General features: G+C 39.5%; 1 protein-coding gene across 1 annotated transcript; it reads right to left on the reverse strand.

The window, feature by feature from the left end:
- Positions 1-1,225: 1,225 nt before the first annotated feature.
- On the reverse strand, positions 1,226-17,448 carry LPAR3 (lysophosphatidic acid receptor 3). The gene is made up of 3 exons (XM_072419578.1): positions 17,259-17,448; positions 8,608-9,363; positions 1,226-1,562 (listed from the first exon to the last, which is right to left on the reverse strand). Exons 2-3 carry the CDS (start codon positions 9,341-9,343, stop codon positions 1,237-1,239), a joined length of 1,062 nt encoding a protein of 353 aa, XP_072275679.1. The 5' UTR covers positions 9,344-9,363; positions 17,259-17,448; the 3' UTR covers positions 1,226-1,236.
- Positions 17,449-17,674: the final 226 nt, after the last annotated feature.

Here is a 17,674-nt window from a genome sequence, read left to right on the forward strand (position 1 = left end):
TTGGCCCAATACCAAAGCTTAAACAAGCTGAGATGTTAGAACAGGAAAGTAGGGAGAGAGCATGGTCTAGCCAGTATTACAGCCTGAGAGGTGGCAGTATGACACTGGGTCTGACCTATTAAAGCTCTATAGGACTGGAGAAAATAGATTTTTTTGGGAGGACCTGGGTGATCCAGCAAACCTGGAATAGATTTCTTAAAAATCATTGGCTATAAATTGGCAATTGTTTTTAATCCTGGACCAGATCCATTGCAGATTTGCTGGATTGCCCAGGTTCCTCCATGATTGTTTATCTTCTCCAGTCTTTGTTTAACCATAAAGATTTTTTCTGTGTTCTATCCTGCTATCCCTTTGTTACAGAAGTTCTTTATGATGCCAACCCTGCCTTGGTGGTTAGTAAGAATTCTCTTGTTGGTAATGAACACCAGAGATAGGTAAAGCTTAGACCCCAAAAAAAAAGGCAGAAAAGTCAATCAATTAGTTATAAAGTAAAAATTGAAACATACCATTTTACAACTGCTTTATACAGCGGTCGCCAACCGGTGGTCCGCGGCTCTGGCTGGTGCACCCCCGAGTGGATTCAGGGAAAGGACCCTGCTGGGGGGACACACCGGCCAGTGCTACGGACCACATCCTTCGTGCAGTTCCCAGGCTCAGGGAGGTGGGCGGGCTGTGTCCCTGGACAAAACGCACCCACTCTCCCATTGCGGGCTCAGATCTGCGATGGGAGAGTGGGCGGGGTTATGTCATAATGATGTCACTCTGGAGGAGCTTTCTCCCGCTTTGAGTGACACCCGGCTCCACACGCATGCGTGGTCAGGAGCCGGTGATTTTAGTGGTCCGCGGAACCGAAAAGGTTGGCGACCACTGGCTTTATACATAGGAGATCACCACATAAATTGTATTTGTTGTCCATTTGCTAACTTACTGATTTTATGTCTGATGTGAAAAATAGGATTATCATTCATTTTTTTTATAAGCAATCATGCTGTGAACATGGGGAGTATAGAAATATCACTAAGTATTTCAGGGCTCTAGGTTTTAAACAAAATACTATTATTAAAAAAAAAGTATATTTACATATATTTATGAATAGTCCTCCAAAGGTCTATGTACATGAACATGTTCAATAATCTTCTCATTGGTTTCTTTGTGGTACTTTTTTCTGACATAAATAAAAATATTTATCAGTTTTTACTTCCTCTAAACAAGTGCTTTTCAATGCTTTTTTTCAGGTCACTTGGCATTTACTGTTGGTGACTGGCCGCCAATGTCCTCCAGGTAATGGCTGGTGGTCGTGTCGTTGCTCCGCGTGCTATTAACCGTAGATGGAAACCGTGAGCTACGCCGCTTACCCCTGTAAAAGGTGCAGCACATCATTCCTTTAAAAGTTCTCCACATTTCCTCATCCTTGTAGGAGTAGATAATGGGGTTCATGACAGAGTTCATCAGGGCAAGCAGGAGAAACCATCTTTTCACTTGCTGGACTCCACATTGGGAGCAGTTGAGGCCATCGAGCAGCAGGACCACCATCCCTGGAGTCCAACAGACTACAAATGCACCTGCAGATACAAAACCAGAAATGAAGGTCAATGAGAGCAAAGCATTGTTTCATCCATAAAACCAATTCAGTTTTTACTTTACTCTTAATTTTAGCTTTTAGATTTGCATAAAATGGGGAAGAATTACAACTGGGTTTACAACTTAATTCAGCCTACATAATGGAAAAAATGTGTGTTTTTTTCAATTTTCTTTAACATGTTTGACAATGTCCCCTTTATTGCTGTGGCAGTAAAGACTTAAGAGGAGACCCATAGCCTCCAGGGATACATCACATATCCCAGGAGCCTGCTCCTTGTGTGCATGCTTAAGTCTGGGCATGTGTCATCGGGGGCATTCCTCAAATGTAAACAAAAAACAAAAAAAATGATCTCACACATGTGAAGTGAAATCTGGAGGTTGGCACATCATCTGATCGTGTGCCTGGGAGATCAGGAGACATCAGAAAGAGCCTAGAAGAAAGAAGATGGTGGTGTTGGATGGAATGGCAAGCTCCAGAGAGAAGAGGGAAGTCAGGATTCATTGGGCACAGTTTGTACATGGATCATGGGCTTTTAACAAGTAAAAGGTAAGTGAAAAAGTCTTCTCTTTGCCTGTAAATAAGAGAAGCAGCAGACTGATAACCTCATCTCTTGGTCATTCTGTTCGTCCCCCCTATTAACACCCTGTCCCTACTAACACTCCAGCACATATGACTTACAGCTGGTGCCGATTGTCCCTCTCCCACTTTTTGCTCTGGGATTTGCAAAATACGAATAACTGATTGAATACAGGTGCTTTACACAGAGATTCAACATTTCTTTTAACTTCTTAGTGTTCATTTTCAAGGAAGAACCTATGTACAAAATAAATTACACATTCCACCAGATTTTAGGCTAAATGCATCTACACTAGTCCCTAATAGCTGGCAGAATTCATACAGAAAAAAATTTGCCACCGTTCAAAAACTAAAAATCTGCCGCTATTTAGGCATGCTGGAAATTGCTGCTCAAATTTAAAGCTGATCTATAGAAAACCCTAGTTGGAGGGACATACATATTAGTATTGGGACATACATTGGACTTTGGCAAACCATGTCTATGGCCAGACATGTGCAGCTTTGAACACGACATGCTATACACCGATTGGCCTTAGGCAGGCAGCCAGGAGTGCCAAGTCCCACGTGTCTGCATTTGTAGTTTGGTTTTACAGCTTTATGAGAAGGGTAGGGCCGGAAACAAAGCAGATCTATACTTAAGTAGCCAAATTACAAATGAAGTGCTGAGTGAGTCCTAAACTTTGCTTAAAATAAGAGAAAATGCCGAGGATAAATTGAGCTTTAAAGTACTGAATTTGCTGATTTGTTTTTAGGTGAACACACTTTAAAGCCAGCAGGACTTTCATATCAAATCGAGGAACTACATTTCAGATGCATGAAAACAAAATCTGTGTTTTACAGCCATAGCCAGGGAAGAACAGCATGTTTCCTACCAGCATGGTGCAGCGAATGACCCTTGCTGTAGGATATCATGCAGTGGTCTCTCTAAAAGGAATCAGCACAATCAGCATACATGTGGTCTTGGCACACGCATGAGCTTTATTGATTGCATAGGCTATAGATTAAAGTACAAAGTCTTGGCAAAACTTTGTGCATGGATGAAATAGCTTTCCATTCACATAACGATGGCCAAAAACTCCAGACAACCAAATAAGGAAGCACTACAGAATGCGTGGACCATGGAGACCACAGGCCAGAGAGGTCCTTTGGATTGGCGATTCTGCTCTAATCTGCAAAAATCAGCCAATGGGAGCCTCAATGTCTGTAGTGCTGCTTCCCTGCCTATAGACTAGCACTGCACCTTAAAAGCATGGGGGGACAAGTCAAACGATCCCCATTATTTTCTTCCCTACTGGTGGCTAATAAGTGAGGGGAATGTTGGTAGGTGTTGCCAGTGGGGTTTTTATTAGGGAGAACTTGTTGCTTTGACCTGTGCCTGCAAAGCATACTTACCAAACATACATATATTATATATATTAAATACCAGCTTTCCTTTAAACTATTAAGATCAGCACAAAGTTAATAGCTATTCCTAGATGGTTATTAGGTCCTCTTTTATGTTAGGAGGACAGTCACGCAGCTGAAAATCCTTTCATTGATCCATCTAATCGAAGCATCTCTCCTTTCATCTACAGAGCTGTTTCAAAGGTGTTCATGAAAAGGGAGTTTTTCCAGTTTCAGGTCTTTTGTATAATGACTGTGATGAAGAAAGGTGGAAAAGCTCTCTGCAAGTCTCAGCATGAGCAAACATAGAAGAGCAGGATGTGACAAAATATAAACACCCAGCCCACGATAGCTTGCAGCCTACATAAACTCTCTGGTGACAAGAAGCAGTTTGAAAATACACTAATCCAAAACTGATATTCACTAAACCAAAACCAGGTGGGCTAAATCAACGCTGCTTGTTGGGGGTGCAGAATACAACTGCCCAATGCTGTGTAAGTTTCCACAATGGAGAGATTTCCAGCTGTGGTATCCAGCCTTTCTCCTGTTTCTTTATGTGCTTAGGAAGAATCAACTAGAGGGTACAAGGTCCAGAAAAAGATGTGTTTGTGTATATATATATATATATATATATATATATATACACACTTTCAATTGTAATAGTGCACTAATCAGCCCAATTAAATGCATGTTCTACTCTAATTCCATGCAAGAAACCTTGCAACAAATTGCATAAAACACAATGTTGGTAAATATCATAATTACTGTTAAATAAATACACCACTAAATTAATTTTCTTGTCGCTTATTGTTTTTTAGGCATTCAAACTTTCCATGTGTAGAATGTTATACTTTGAAACACAGTTGGTGTATTACTGAAACAGCAAAAAAATAATACATTTAGCTACAAAAATAAAAATGATCATTTGGGCAATGTATCTAACATTTCTGTAATTGATCTTCCTATGGCAGATTTGGCGACAAAATAAAAAATTGGAGCTGTACCAAATACCCCAGGCTTTTTACAAAGAAACATGTAATACCTATGGGGTAATGTTTTATATTAAATGTATTTCAATACCTTTCTAGCTGGCTATAGAAAAAAACACATTTATTATAGATTTACTGTAATCCCTTGCACAGCAAAACTCAGACAGGGAAAAGGAGGAGGGTGTCTGTATATGAACCCAGACTGTGCTGCAGTGCAAAGTTTTGTCTACTTTTGTGAACTTTCTTTACTAGAGAAGAAAGCATCAATTATCTAATCAGTGTTCCACTGCTCCTAAAGTCAGGGTTGGTCATAGACCAGACTGTAATGCCTAACAGCAGTGTACTCTTCAAAGAGATCCAGGACCTGGCTGTGCTATCTAGCAGGGTGTAAATTGCAGCACTGGTTAATGGAATTACTAATTTAGTGCTGGTATTGCAGCTTAAGCTATAGTACTGGATAAAGTTCAAACCATTTTTCCACTCCTCCCCACCACTAACTGACCACTGGCCTGAAAAAAAGTATATGACTTTCTTCACTTTTCTTGTTTACAGATATGGAGTACTTCTTTGGGAGAAGTTGATTGCAGAAGGGATTTGTCAGGGATTGACAGGCACTAGATTGACAGGCACTAGCACAACCATTTGGGGAAGACGGGGAAAGAGAAAGCAAAAAGAGTGGCTATTTTTCATTTTTGCCTAGAAATTGTTTTTTTAAATCTATGGTTTTCACTGTGGACAATGGCATGGAGGAAACCAGAGTGCTCAGAGAAATCCCACAGTAATGCAAAGAGATCAAGAAAACTCCTTGCAGATGTTGTGCTGGCTGGAATACAAACCTAGGAAGCGTCCAGGCCCCGATGACTCGGTGTTAGCCACTGAGCCATCTGTTGACTTCTGTATAGTTTTTTTTTGAGAGTTCACCATTGGTGCAATTACCACTGCTATAACTAGGACTCAGTTTTGCTTTTAAATAATATTCTTCTGGAGATTAGTGGGAAGGACTATGGAAAGCTACTGTGTGGAACCAGGTGATCCACACGAAGTGTCTGTTTCTACAAAAAAAAAAAGAGAAGAACTAAGAAGAGAAGAAGAAAAGGACATTACCACCACTGACACAGAAGTGTCAGTTTCTACAAAAAGATTTCAGTGGAAGATTCCTTTGTGGAGGAACTATGGAGAGGTGTAGGAGACGAGAAGATCCATACTTCCAGAAGGGTCAGATTCTACAAAAGACTTCATTGGAGGATTCCCTATTGAAGGTCAGCAGGAAGAACTATGGAGAACCAAGAAACCCACACTTCCAGAAGGGTCAGTTTTGGATGAAGATTTCAAATGAGGATTCCTTTATCAAAACAAATTTGCGAACAGTAAATGTGGGCAGAACAATGCGAGTCTTTATTCTCTTTTAGGTATCTTGTGAGATTTTTTTTTTGCAACAGGGTCACTTTAAAACCAATGCCAACTAATTGTGGGTTTAAAATACATGTTTGTACATCCATAAAACATTTACTATGTTGAAATAAATATGAGGTTTAAATTAACAATAAAGATAATTATGGAATACATTTAGTGACCACAAGGCATTACTAAGATATGAAGAGAATCATTTATCTCCGGACCCAGAAAACATTTTGCAAAATCCCCTCTATTGACTCCGTCTGGTCTGGTTAGTTTAACGTTGGCACAACACTAAGTATATTGCGGGAGTAATGTGCTCTTCACACTAACAGACAGTAATTAAACTAAGCTATACAGGCTGTTTTTGTAGCTGGATCTAACAAAATATGTAATTAAAATTAAAGAGACTCTGTAATCAACCAAAAATGCACATATCAAGAGGGACACAACTTTTAATTTGAGTGTTTTTTCTTTCCATTTTATTTAGTATGCCTTTGAACCTAAAATATTAAACTACTTTGGGAAGAGCATATTTACCCTGTTCCTCCAGTTTCATAGACTCAATCTCTTCTAGCAGGGTCTGATTACTTTCTATGCTGGCCTGGCTCCTCCACCTCTCCTCTCACATCCCTACATAACATTATGTAGAAGTAGAGCAAAGTAAAGAGGAATACTCTAGATCGGTGTTTCGCAACCTTCTCAATATGGGGAACCATTTGAAGTAACGTTCAGGTCTTTAGGGAACACCTATTATAATTACTATATCCACAGCTCAGAGTACATGCGTGTGGTGGTCAGTGGTTAGAATGCCTCTTACATTGCTGGTCATTGAGAAGAATGTCACCCAAGCAGATAACCAAAAAGATCATTCGTGTCACGTAAACTAACCTTAGAGTTAAAAATTGCTCAAGGAACCACTGGAGGAAACCTAAGGCTCCACATAACCCTGGTTGAGAAATACTACTATAGAGTGTCAGCTGTGAGTCTTCTGCTGCCACATCCAAAATGGCAGCACACAGGAAATGTTTCAGGGCTTTTGGATGTCTACAAAGGGGAGGCCTGGCTGGTAACTACCATGCAAAAGTGCATTAATTGCACATATAATCCTTTAGCAACTTTATCAGCAGCTTTCTGTCCCTTTCTTTTTTCTTTATCTTAACTTTGTTCTGATACAACATTGACTTGCACTCATTTAGCGCAGTAGCTTACCAGAGAAAAGGTGGCCATTGTAATTTCTTCTTTTTTTTCCAAAACTACCCCAACTTTTTTTCTTTTAAAAGGCAGCTGGTTGAAAGTAAATTGATCCAAAACACACCGCAACGTGCCAAAAAATAGCAACTGAACCTTTTTTAAACACAACATGTGCTACAATACCAGCGTCTTGCATTAGTCTGTTGGGATGCCATTTACAATGAATGTCAATGTGAACGATTATATCTATCACTGCAACATGCTTTAAATGAACCTGTTTTTTTTAAAACATTTTGATAATATGCCATCCCGATGTGATTTAGTAAATTAAGTGTGTACATGATAAAAGGCTGGCATGCCCCACCTGACTTATATTTTCAACGATTCAAATTTTGCTTCAGCTGCACTGACAAGATTTCCTTACTTCCTGAATGATACATAACAGACATGAAGTAAAACTTATTCTAACCAAAGTGAAGGAAACCCTTTCTTAGACAGCTGTCACATTTAAAAAAAAAAAAAAGTTTTTTCCTCATCATCAGTTAATACTCATCTAAATATTAAGTTCTCGTAACTCACAATGTGCTGGGTGCATTAAAGCAGGAGTCTGCCAACCCTCTTTCCACGGTCATCCGCAAGGTGGGCCGAAGCTCTGGCCGGTGCACCCACCAACGGGGTCAGGAGAAAGACCCCGCTTGAGGGGGGGCGCACTGACCAAAACCGCAGACCATGTCTCCCGGAAAAATCGCAGGTTCAGGGCAGTGGGTGGATTGTGCCTGTGATGGGAAAGTAGGCCGGTTCTGGTTTCATGACGTCACTCTGACGGAAGTTCCTTCCCCTTTTAGTGACACACGGCTCCCTGGGCATGGGCGGTCCAGAGTCTGTGCATTTAATGGTCTGAAACGTGCAAAAGGTTGGGAACCATTGGGGTAAAGCAAAGCTAAGCTATCAAATTTCCTAAATTGTGACCAGGCAGGTTTTGAATAAGGGACATTGAATAAGGGATATTGCCAGTTCCTTCCTTAATAAGAATCCTGCCTGTTCACAATTTATTTATTCAGAACTATAGCTCCCCCCCCCCCCATACAGTAGTATCTATTAGAAAACTTTATTGTCTATTTCATTTGTACGCCAAAGAAAGGGGAAGTCCTGTTTAACACTGGAATATGGAGTGACAATACTGAATCCCTTTATGTTTCCACAATGAGGTCCTGGATAAATGGGAACTTTTTTTTTTTTATCTGTGGTCCCTCACATAGGTGAAACCTGGTACTAACCTGGCACAAAAACCATTTCATAAAATAACAAAGAGAGCTATTTTGTTTTCTGCTCATATTGCAAGGCTACACACACACACACACACACACCAGGATCGAGTCTATATCCAGGTTTTAGAACCTTTTTAAACAGCTACCCTAAATATCCCCCAAAGTAGGGTCCACCTTGTGCCCAGTATAACAGGAAAAAAAGCCCAACACTCCTCCTTACCTAGTACAGTCATGACCGTCTTCATTAACTTTATTGGAGTCCGTCTTCGACTGATAGAGCCGGTGGTATGTGAAGATAAGACGTTGGTCTTCCTCTGCACATACATGTAAATCCTCAGGTAGACCACCACCATGATTAGGAAGACCACCAAATTTGAGACAGTCCAAAAGGTGAGATAACTCCGGCTGTAGATGGGTGCAAGGGAGGAGCATGTCGTGATGTCACAGATACAGTTCCAGCCCAATGTGGGCACAGCACCCATAAAAATGGCAACACCCCAGATGAGCAGAATGAGACACGTCACCCTCCTTTTGGTGAGGTTGGTATGGATTCTCATACGCACGATAGATATGTGCCTCTCAACGGCAATAACCAGGAGATTGGCCAGTGACGCGGTCATGCTAGTATCCAAGAGGCCCTGTCGTAGGAACCATCGATGAACAGTCAGCGTTTTGGACACTGGTCCAGTATGAAACATCAAGAAAACATAGGCAATTCCCGAAAACAAGTCTGCAGCTGCTAAATTGGCCAACAAGTAATAGAAAGGGTAATGGAACCTTTTGTTTATCACGACGGCCGCGATCACTAACAAGTTGGATATAAAAATAAACAAACAGCAAAAGGCACCGAAACAAAACAGCATGATCAACTTGGTCTCCGTCCAATCATCCTCTGTTTGAGATTTGCTCTGATTGTAGAAAAAGTCCATTCGCTTATCATAATGACAGGCGTTCATCCTGAAAGGGGGCAGTCATCCTGAAATTAAAAAAATAGGTCAGTTGTTGCAAATTCTATACTCCTATTTACTGCAAAAAAATGATGGTGTTGACCATCGTAACTAATCAAGTTACAGGTTTATTTTATTACATTTTTTCCACACTTCCTCAATTGCCAATAACAAACCGTAGCATGAAAAGTTTGCATAAGAAAAAAACAGTAGGAAATTGGTATAGAAGGGGGCTTGATGTTTTGTTGTGTGCATGGTAATGGTTTTGGTTAATAGTTTGTTTTATAAAGTTTATACTGTTTTTTTTTCTCCATTTACTTGTTTTAAAAACAGGTACATAGTATAAATTAGCATGCAACTTCAGTGCACTCAAGCATTAATTGATTTATGAGATGTTTTCTGTCCGAGTCTCCTCCTGGAACACATAGAGCAGGTATGGTTTGTTATGTCTGCAGCTGCTCACTCATTCTCTTTTGTGAACGTATCACCGATCATCACCATCCTACTCACCCAAGCTGCATCCCAGTGTGAATACTATTATTCCACTCCCGCCCGTAGGCAAATAGGGAAGGGTGGAGGGTTGCATTCTAAGTACAATCTCAAACGATTATGCAATTATTATTGTACTACCATTTAAAACATTTAAAGAAAGTTTATTTGGTTCATATTAAAAACATGAACATTTACAATATAACAACAATATATAAAAAAATCACCAAACTCATTTGTGTTAAACCCATAAATGATATCTATTAACAGGAAACATTTTAAAACAAGCAGGACCATTATATAGTCCTGGTAAGCATACAGTAAGTATCTTAATGACGCGTTTCACAGCGCAATTCACTTTCTCAGACCCTGACTCTCAGAAATGGATTGTCCTACTGCATAAAGGAGAATAGGATATGAATAAATCCACTTGTTGCATCAGTTTCACAATTGACAATATGGAATAGTACCAAAGATTGCATTAACACCAACGGTGTGTATCTTCAAAGCTGTTCCCAGGAGATCTATCCGGTGATAAAAAAAAGCCAAGTAAAATAAAATTAATGGCTCTGAGACACCAAGTGCAGCCAAGGAGAGAGCTTGTTGCAAGAGATATACAGTTGTGTTCCAAAGAATAGCAGTGTTTTTTAAAAAGTGAATACATCTCAAAATCCTTACAATAGCTTTTATTTCCATACACATGAATGCATTGGGGACACTGAACATTCTTTTTCAAATCAACACATGAAGAAAAATGTATCAACTTAGTGAATAAAAGATAAAATTAGGCTGCAGTGACTATATTCTTCTTTACAAACTCAAACATTCAAACTCAAAAAAAGTTTCAAGGTTTTTGCTTTCCTGAATCTCTGTACTAATATTAAGTTGTATAAGCACTGTTAGAAAAGGGAATATTAGGGTATTAAAAATATTATCAGTGTGGAGTTCAATATTCCATTTTCTTCACTTTCTGTAAAAGAATAACACAAATTTGATATATTTTTCTTTATGTTTTAATTTGCAATAGAAGTGTTCCCAATGCATTGTGTGTATGGAAATAACACAATTATACAACTGTATAAGTTTATTATATGGGGCCATGTTTCTTCAAAAAAATAATATTCTTTCCTGTTATTTTATCACTTAAATGAGTGTGATTACTTGTTGCAATACTAAAATCATCAGTGGCTGCTGTAACACCACTCTTATTATCTAAAGATCAGTTGTGGAAAGTAGATTTACCATTCTAAATAAGGTTATGTTTCCGATTTTAGTGCCTGCACTGGAAGATTTTGTCACATATCTTCAAACAAGACAGAATGAAGCTTTCTGAGCTTAGATAAGGGGATTATGTGAGAGTTAGGTGTTAGATTAAGGTTATAGTTAATGGGTTTAGTGTTTCGGTATTTTGTCTAAAGCCACAACTTTTCTTTTAAGGTTTTTGATAGAGTAAGAAAGAGTTAGGCTACCGCCATACGTCAGATGGTTCTTGCCTGATAATCGGCTCAGGGCTGATATCGGACGAGAATCTGGCATGTGGTGTGTACAGCGCTCGTCATTTGAACGACCGTCCTGGGGGATCTACAGACAACGGATGAGAATGATCGTAATGAAAGTGAAGGGGAGAGAGCACAGCGGGGTGCCACTGCTTTGTTCTCCCCCCTCCCCTCTCCATAGAGCAAAATGGGGCTGTATGTACAGCACTCATTCATGCATCGTGCAGTCGTTTGTCGTTGAAAAGGATCGTGAAAGATCCTTTCCAACAACAATTATTGCATGTGTGTATGCAGCCTTACACCTGTCCTTTTATCTCCATTGGATGATTTCTCTGCTATTCTTGTACAAAGGGTACAGGAACAAATAGAGAGAGGGAATCTCCTTAATGGGAAACACAAATCTTACATGTTAGTTATCCAGTAAAAATTAATTTGTAGAGACCGGTTAGGTTTTAGACAGGTGGCTAAGTGTAAGGGGTTAATTTAAATTACATAGATAAGTAGAACGATTACTGCCCATTAAAGTGGAACTAAAGTCCTGCAATGAAAAAATTGGGATCCGGCAGGTTGTTTATTGCAGGAGGGACAGATGATGTCTCTACTGCAATAAAATATACTAACCTGTCCATTTGCAGTCTTCTTTTCTAAGTACATTGAATTGTGCAAGTGCAGAATCCTGGAATATGCTGAGTATCCCAAAATCCCCAGGGGCTGCCAAGACTGAATGAACTCCTATGTACATGTGCTGGAATTTTATCACCCAGCCTGGTCAATCAAGATGGTCAAAGATCACCAACCAGGACAAGGAGCAGAAGAATAAAAAATGTTCAGATGCACTTAATTATATCTGAACTTACAGTAAGTCCCCAAATTCCTATTGATCCTGCCAGTGAAGTCCCCCAGTGGGATGGGTTACGAACATTGATTCTGAATAAAGAGCAGTGTCACCACTGCTTTATAGGTTGTGTCTGCTTGCAGGGGACATGGCTATTGGCATTGTCACTGTCTTTCCCACAGCTAACTGACATGACTGCCTCTTTTGTTAAAACCATCCCATAGTGAGCTGCAGTGACTGTAAAGGGAACTACGTGAGATGTAAATAAAGGAAGATTTGGCTAAGTCAGGAAAAGTAAGGGAAGTTGCTGTAGTACTTTTCTTTTGTGCATTAAACAGAATATTGGATTTGGGACTTGTTTAGACTACCATACAGGAGCCCTTAGCCGAATGTTGACTTGTTTTAGGTTTTAGTTAAAGGAAGGGTTGCATGTTAGGGTTCGCCAAAGGGTTACATTCAACTTAAGAATTAGGAAACATGAGAGAAATAAAACTGTTATCTTTTCATATATCTATTTATCCTTTCTGAAGAACTACCACTGGTATGTCTTCACTTAGTACTGAAAAAAAAAACGGTTCCTCTTTTACCATTAACACATCATGCAGCCCCCTGTACTACACTGGCGGGTCTCCTAATCCTGTTTGCCCCTGAACAGCAGAATGAACTAGTGACATATCTACTGTATCCACTTGTAGATCTATGAGAGTCCGGTCAGGCAGTGCAGTAACAGAACTTTATAGTAACAGTAGTTTTTCATTTGTGTTAGTAGTAGTAGTAGCTCGTACCCACCCTTAATTGCGTACAGAGAAACCTCAAAGAGGCTATTTTAGGTCAAACAGTAGCTTGCTCTTTCTTACTCTGTAATCAGCTTTGCTAGATCTGTGGTCTTTCCCTTCAGTAGTTAATTACAAATGTAGAGAAGCAAAATACAATACTATACAAATGTTCTAATGGCTGTCTATGCTGATCCACAGGGATTAAAAAAAAAAACATTTAAAGGACTGTCAAAATATTTTACCTCTGCCATATACAGTCCCAAAAAAAGAAAGTACACCTTCTTTCAATTCTAAGCTTTGTGCATCAGGAAAAAAATATCTATTGCAGGTATTAAGATAAAGTAAACAGAAGCTCAGCTGAACTACAACACATGATATATAACACTGTGTCATTATTTATTTAACCAAGACAAAATGTAGAAGCAATGCATGAAAAATGTTACCCTTACCAGTTCCAAAGAAAGTCGGCAAGTGCAACTACCTCTATAAGAAGTTTTAGCATAATTCTGGTCTCGAGCATTCAGGTGTGTGTTAACATAATGCCAGGGAAGATAGACATGAGCAATGATTTTAGAGAAGCAACTGTTGCTGCCCATCAATCTGGAAAGGGTTATAAGGCCATTTTCAAACAATCTGAAATCCATCATTCTACAGTGAGAAAGGTTTTTCACAAGGTTCTTTTCTTCCCAGGAGAGGACGATCCACTTATGGTTAGTCCGTGCAATGCTCAGAGAAATTGCAAAAACCAAAGAGTTCCATCTCAAACACTACACGCCTCAGCATGTTAAATGTTGGAAAAATTCTGAACAAAGATTGCTTGTTTGGAAGGGTTGCCAGGTGAAAGCATCTTCTTCCTAAAACGAACATAGCAGCACACCTTAGGTTTGCAAGTTTCACCTGCACAAACCGCAAGACATCTGGAACAATTTCCTTTGGACAGAGAGACCAAAATGGGGATATTTTCACAACACCATGTTGGTGAAAACCAACTACAGCATAGCAGTTAAAACACCCCATACCCACTGCCAAGCACGATGATGGAAGGATGATAATTTGAGTTTGTTTTGCAGACACAGGACCCAGGCCCCACCGGTAGTCATTGAGTCAACCATGAACTTTTCTGAATACCAAAGTAATCTAGGTGAATGTGAGCCCATCTATGCAATAGCTAAAACTTGGCCGAAACTGGGTCATGGGACAGGACATTGCAAACACACTAACAAATCCACAACAGAATGGCTGCCCAGACCTCAACCCAATCAAAATGCTGCATTGGGCTGTGCATAGATAAATGCCTGAATTAAAGCAATGTTGCGAAGAAGAGGGGGCCAAAAGTCCTACACAACAATGTAAGATACTTATAAATTCATTCCAAAAATGATTGTTTTTTGAAACTCAATGCAGTTTCACAAGCTACTACATCATGTACTTTTTTCACCCATGGCTTCTCCAATTTAAGTTTCATTTTGATAAATAAATAATGAAACGGTGGTATCTGTTTTGTGTTGCTTTACACCTGAGGTTAGATTTAAACAATTTTAGAACATACCAGATACTTTTTTAATAAATATCTAAAACCCTAGAATTGCCTTAAAAATAATTAAAATTGTCATTACTGTGGGCAAAATTAACTTTCAGGGCAACCTGGGAATTTCCTTACATCCTCTTTTACATTATTTAAAATCAGGAGAGATTTTCACAATCACGTTTGATTCAGTTAGGGAGATAGAAATGCAGTGCCAGTAATTACATATTCTCCTTGCAGTAACAAAGGGTGTGTAGTGACACAGTTCCCACAATCTGAACCAAGTACCCACAGTAATATGGCACCAGCACTAACCCTTCCAGTACAATGAGGTGTGTGCTACAGGGTAATGCAGAGTTCAGATAAGACATACAAGCCACGCAGGGAGGAAAGTTCTTCTCGTGTCCTTGAGAAAGAACTGGCATCAAGTTGTATTACAGAAACATTGTTACAAAACCATCAATGAGACCCAATATAAAGTAAATGTTTGTACAGCCACCTGTAGATCTGAACAATTAGCCTTTGGCTACATGAGCTTAGGATATGGAAGCCAACATCATTAACTTTTTTTTTTTAAAGGTGCAGACACTGATCCTGGCTTCATTACTTAGTGAGTCAGTGACTTGGAAAACCCATGTGGGACATTTAACTTCCTTCATGCTGGTTCTAGTTCAGTGACTCAAGGGATGAGTAAAATTAAAGCTCATATCCCCAACATTTCAGCACAAATTGGGAGATATCGGTGAAAATTTGCCATTTTGGTGAAATACATTGGAGAATAAGGAAAAGGTAGATTAAGAGATTGGCCAATATGAAGAGGATAGGAGACCAGTCCAGGAATATCATCAGGGTATATCACAATAAAAAGGGCAAGGAGGCAGTTGCAGAAATAGTTTTAAAGTAAGGAATGATAGATGGATAAATGGTGTGTCTAGGAATATGATGGTGTAAGGATTTTTTAAAGGATAAGAGGCAGGATAAGGATACGTTTAAAGGAATATTACCAGGGTAAGGGATACATTGAAGTTTATAGAAGGCGAGTCTTGGAACATTATCGGGGTAAGACATATTATAAAAGAGGTTGGAGCCAATAACAGGAAGATTAAAATAGTAAGGAATGATAAGGGGGGTAGGTGGTTAGTCCTGGAATCCTGGATACTTAAAAGATGATGGGAGGTGAGTCTAGGAACATTATCAGGGTAAGGCATAATATAAAGGGGTTGGAGGTGATTCCATTATTATTTGTGTAAAGGATAATATGATGGGGGATAGGAGCTGAGTCTAGTAATTAGGTTAAGGAATAATATAAAGTGGATGGGAGGCTAGCCAAGGTAGGAGATATAGATCACACTTTCCGGACTAAGGTCTGCCAACATGCCTGCCCCCTGTCCAATAAACCTGTACTTTATGGCATCCTGTTGTCTGTGTTAGTGTAAGGTAACAGGTGTAACCATGCTTTGCAGTAACACACGACGTGCCGCTAAGCAAAACTGTAGGCGGTCATGGTGCAGATATTGGGATAATTGTTGATTTTTTTTTTTATCACTTCTATTTGCTGCAACATGGGTTTAAACACCCACTGCTAGCAGCATGATAAAGATCTGGACTTCCGCTTAACACAGAGCTCGGAATTATGGATCTCCAGTGGTCTGACATGTACCCTTCCATGTGCTCTATTAAATGGCAGTGCCATTGTTTAGGGCATTGGCCATGGATTTTGTCAGACCACTAAAGTTTGTGTAAGGCACATGTACAAATCTAAATGCACATTGTGGCTGCATATATATGAATCAGGCCTAATGATAAAGCTTCCTGACTCTCAGTAATTTTTAAAGCAAACCTAAAGCTGAACTAAAGACAAACAGCTAATACATAGTTAAAGTACAGCCTTAGCTGCTTTAGTGCTCACAGATTTGTCTGTGAAGTCCAATCCCCATGTGAATGGTGACATTGCTTTACAGTGCAGGGATCTGACCTTCATATTTGAATTTGTGAGTGGTGGAACATGTAATCTCTGGCTTTTACACCACATTTTCCTGCACTGCTCTTCTTATGTGTGGAAGAAAGAAGGCTGCAATTTGGGATTAGAGTGAAGCAGGCTGGTGGGCATGTGGGGACTGGTTAAAATACATATCAAATTTGGGATTTTATTTCCACAAAGTTGCCAACCCTTTAACACTTTATTCAAAACAAACAAAAAAAACATTTATCTTTGGATACACTACTTTTATTTGTATACTCACTTCTCTAGCATTGAGATCTTCTGGACCAAAGACTAGTCCTTCAAGCTCTGAAACTTTATAGCGTTGACATCATAGCTAAAACTATTTTCTGTTGTTCCATAATTTTAAAACGGGCTATGAACATAGAACAGTACTCACAGTAGTTTTTTTTTTTTTTTTTATACAGGTCTGATAGATATTATTTCTTAAGAACACTTGCCACCAGGTGTCTGCTACTAATCATAGTCACGGGTCTGTCTTCTGGTAGATTTGGTGACAGGGCCATCTTAAGCTGGCAAATGCATCATCCAAAACAACCAATCCAGATTGCTTTCACTCCAACCCTACCCTAGACAGGTAACACCAGTCTTGGTAAAATGTAAGAAGTACAAAGTCAAATCACCTTATCTATCAGACAGGAAACTATATTGTACTTCCTAAAACTTTTAAAACCAGCAACTTGTAAAGTTTCGCCATAAAGTCATATTAGAAATGAACATAGAAAGAAAAGTGAGAATTATTTGCTTATGTTTAAAAAACAGTTTTCGCAGAAGACTATTTTGTAGAAAACATCTACTCACCAAGGTAGCTCTTTTCCAAGTCAGACACCTTTGCGGTTTCTGCAGGTGGCCAGTGCTGGTGGATGCAGCATCTGGCCTGTTTGGTAGAGATCTGTGGGCATGTTGTTGGTCACAGTTAATATCCTTCTTGTGTGTAAGAAGCAGCAGATTACAGAAGTGTGGAGTGAGATGCTGGTTACAACTTGCAGGCTGTCTGAATGCTTTCAGCTCGTCCCACCCCACGCAAGACAGAGCATAGTGCTCCCTCCCAGATTAACTCATCAATCTCCCCATGTATAACATTTTGCCTAATTTCAAGCCCCACCAGTAAGCAAGTAGATCATCGCCTCCACAAACCAACACAGATTATCTCATTTAGATATTTAAAAAGTGTAGAGAGATTGCCACCAAAGTGGGGTGCAAATGGGCTCAGGTCC

This window comes from Pyxicephalus adspersus, chromosome 8, assembly GCF_032062135.1.
Source record: "Pyxicephalus adspersus chromosome 8, UCB_Pads_2.0, whole genome shotgun sequence".
NCBI classification, from domain to species: Eukaryota; Metazoa; Chordata; class Amphibia; order Anura; family Pyxicephalidae; genus Pyxicephalus; species Pyxicephalus adspersus.

Coding starts and splice junctions, on each gene's coding strand:
- LPAR3 (XM_072419578.1), bottom strand. CDS start 9,343: ATGAACGCCTGTCATTATGATAAGCGAATGGACTTTTTCTACAATCAG. Junction 1,563..8,607: donor GACGGTCATGACTGTACTAG/GTAAGGAGGAGT, acceptor TTGTATCTGCAG/GTGCATTTGTAGTCTGTTGG.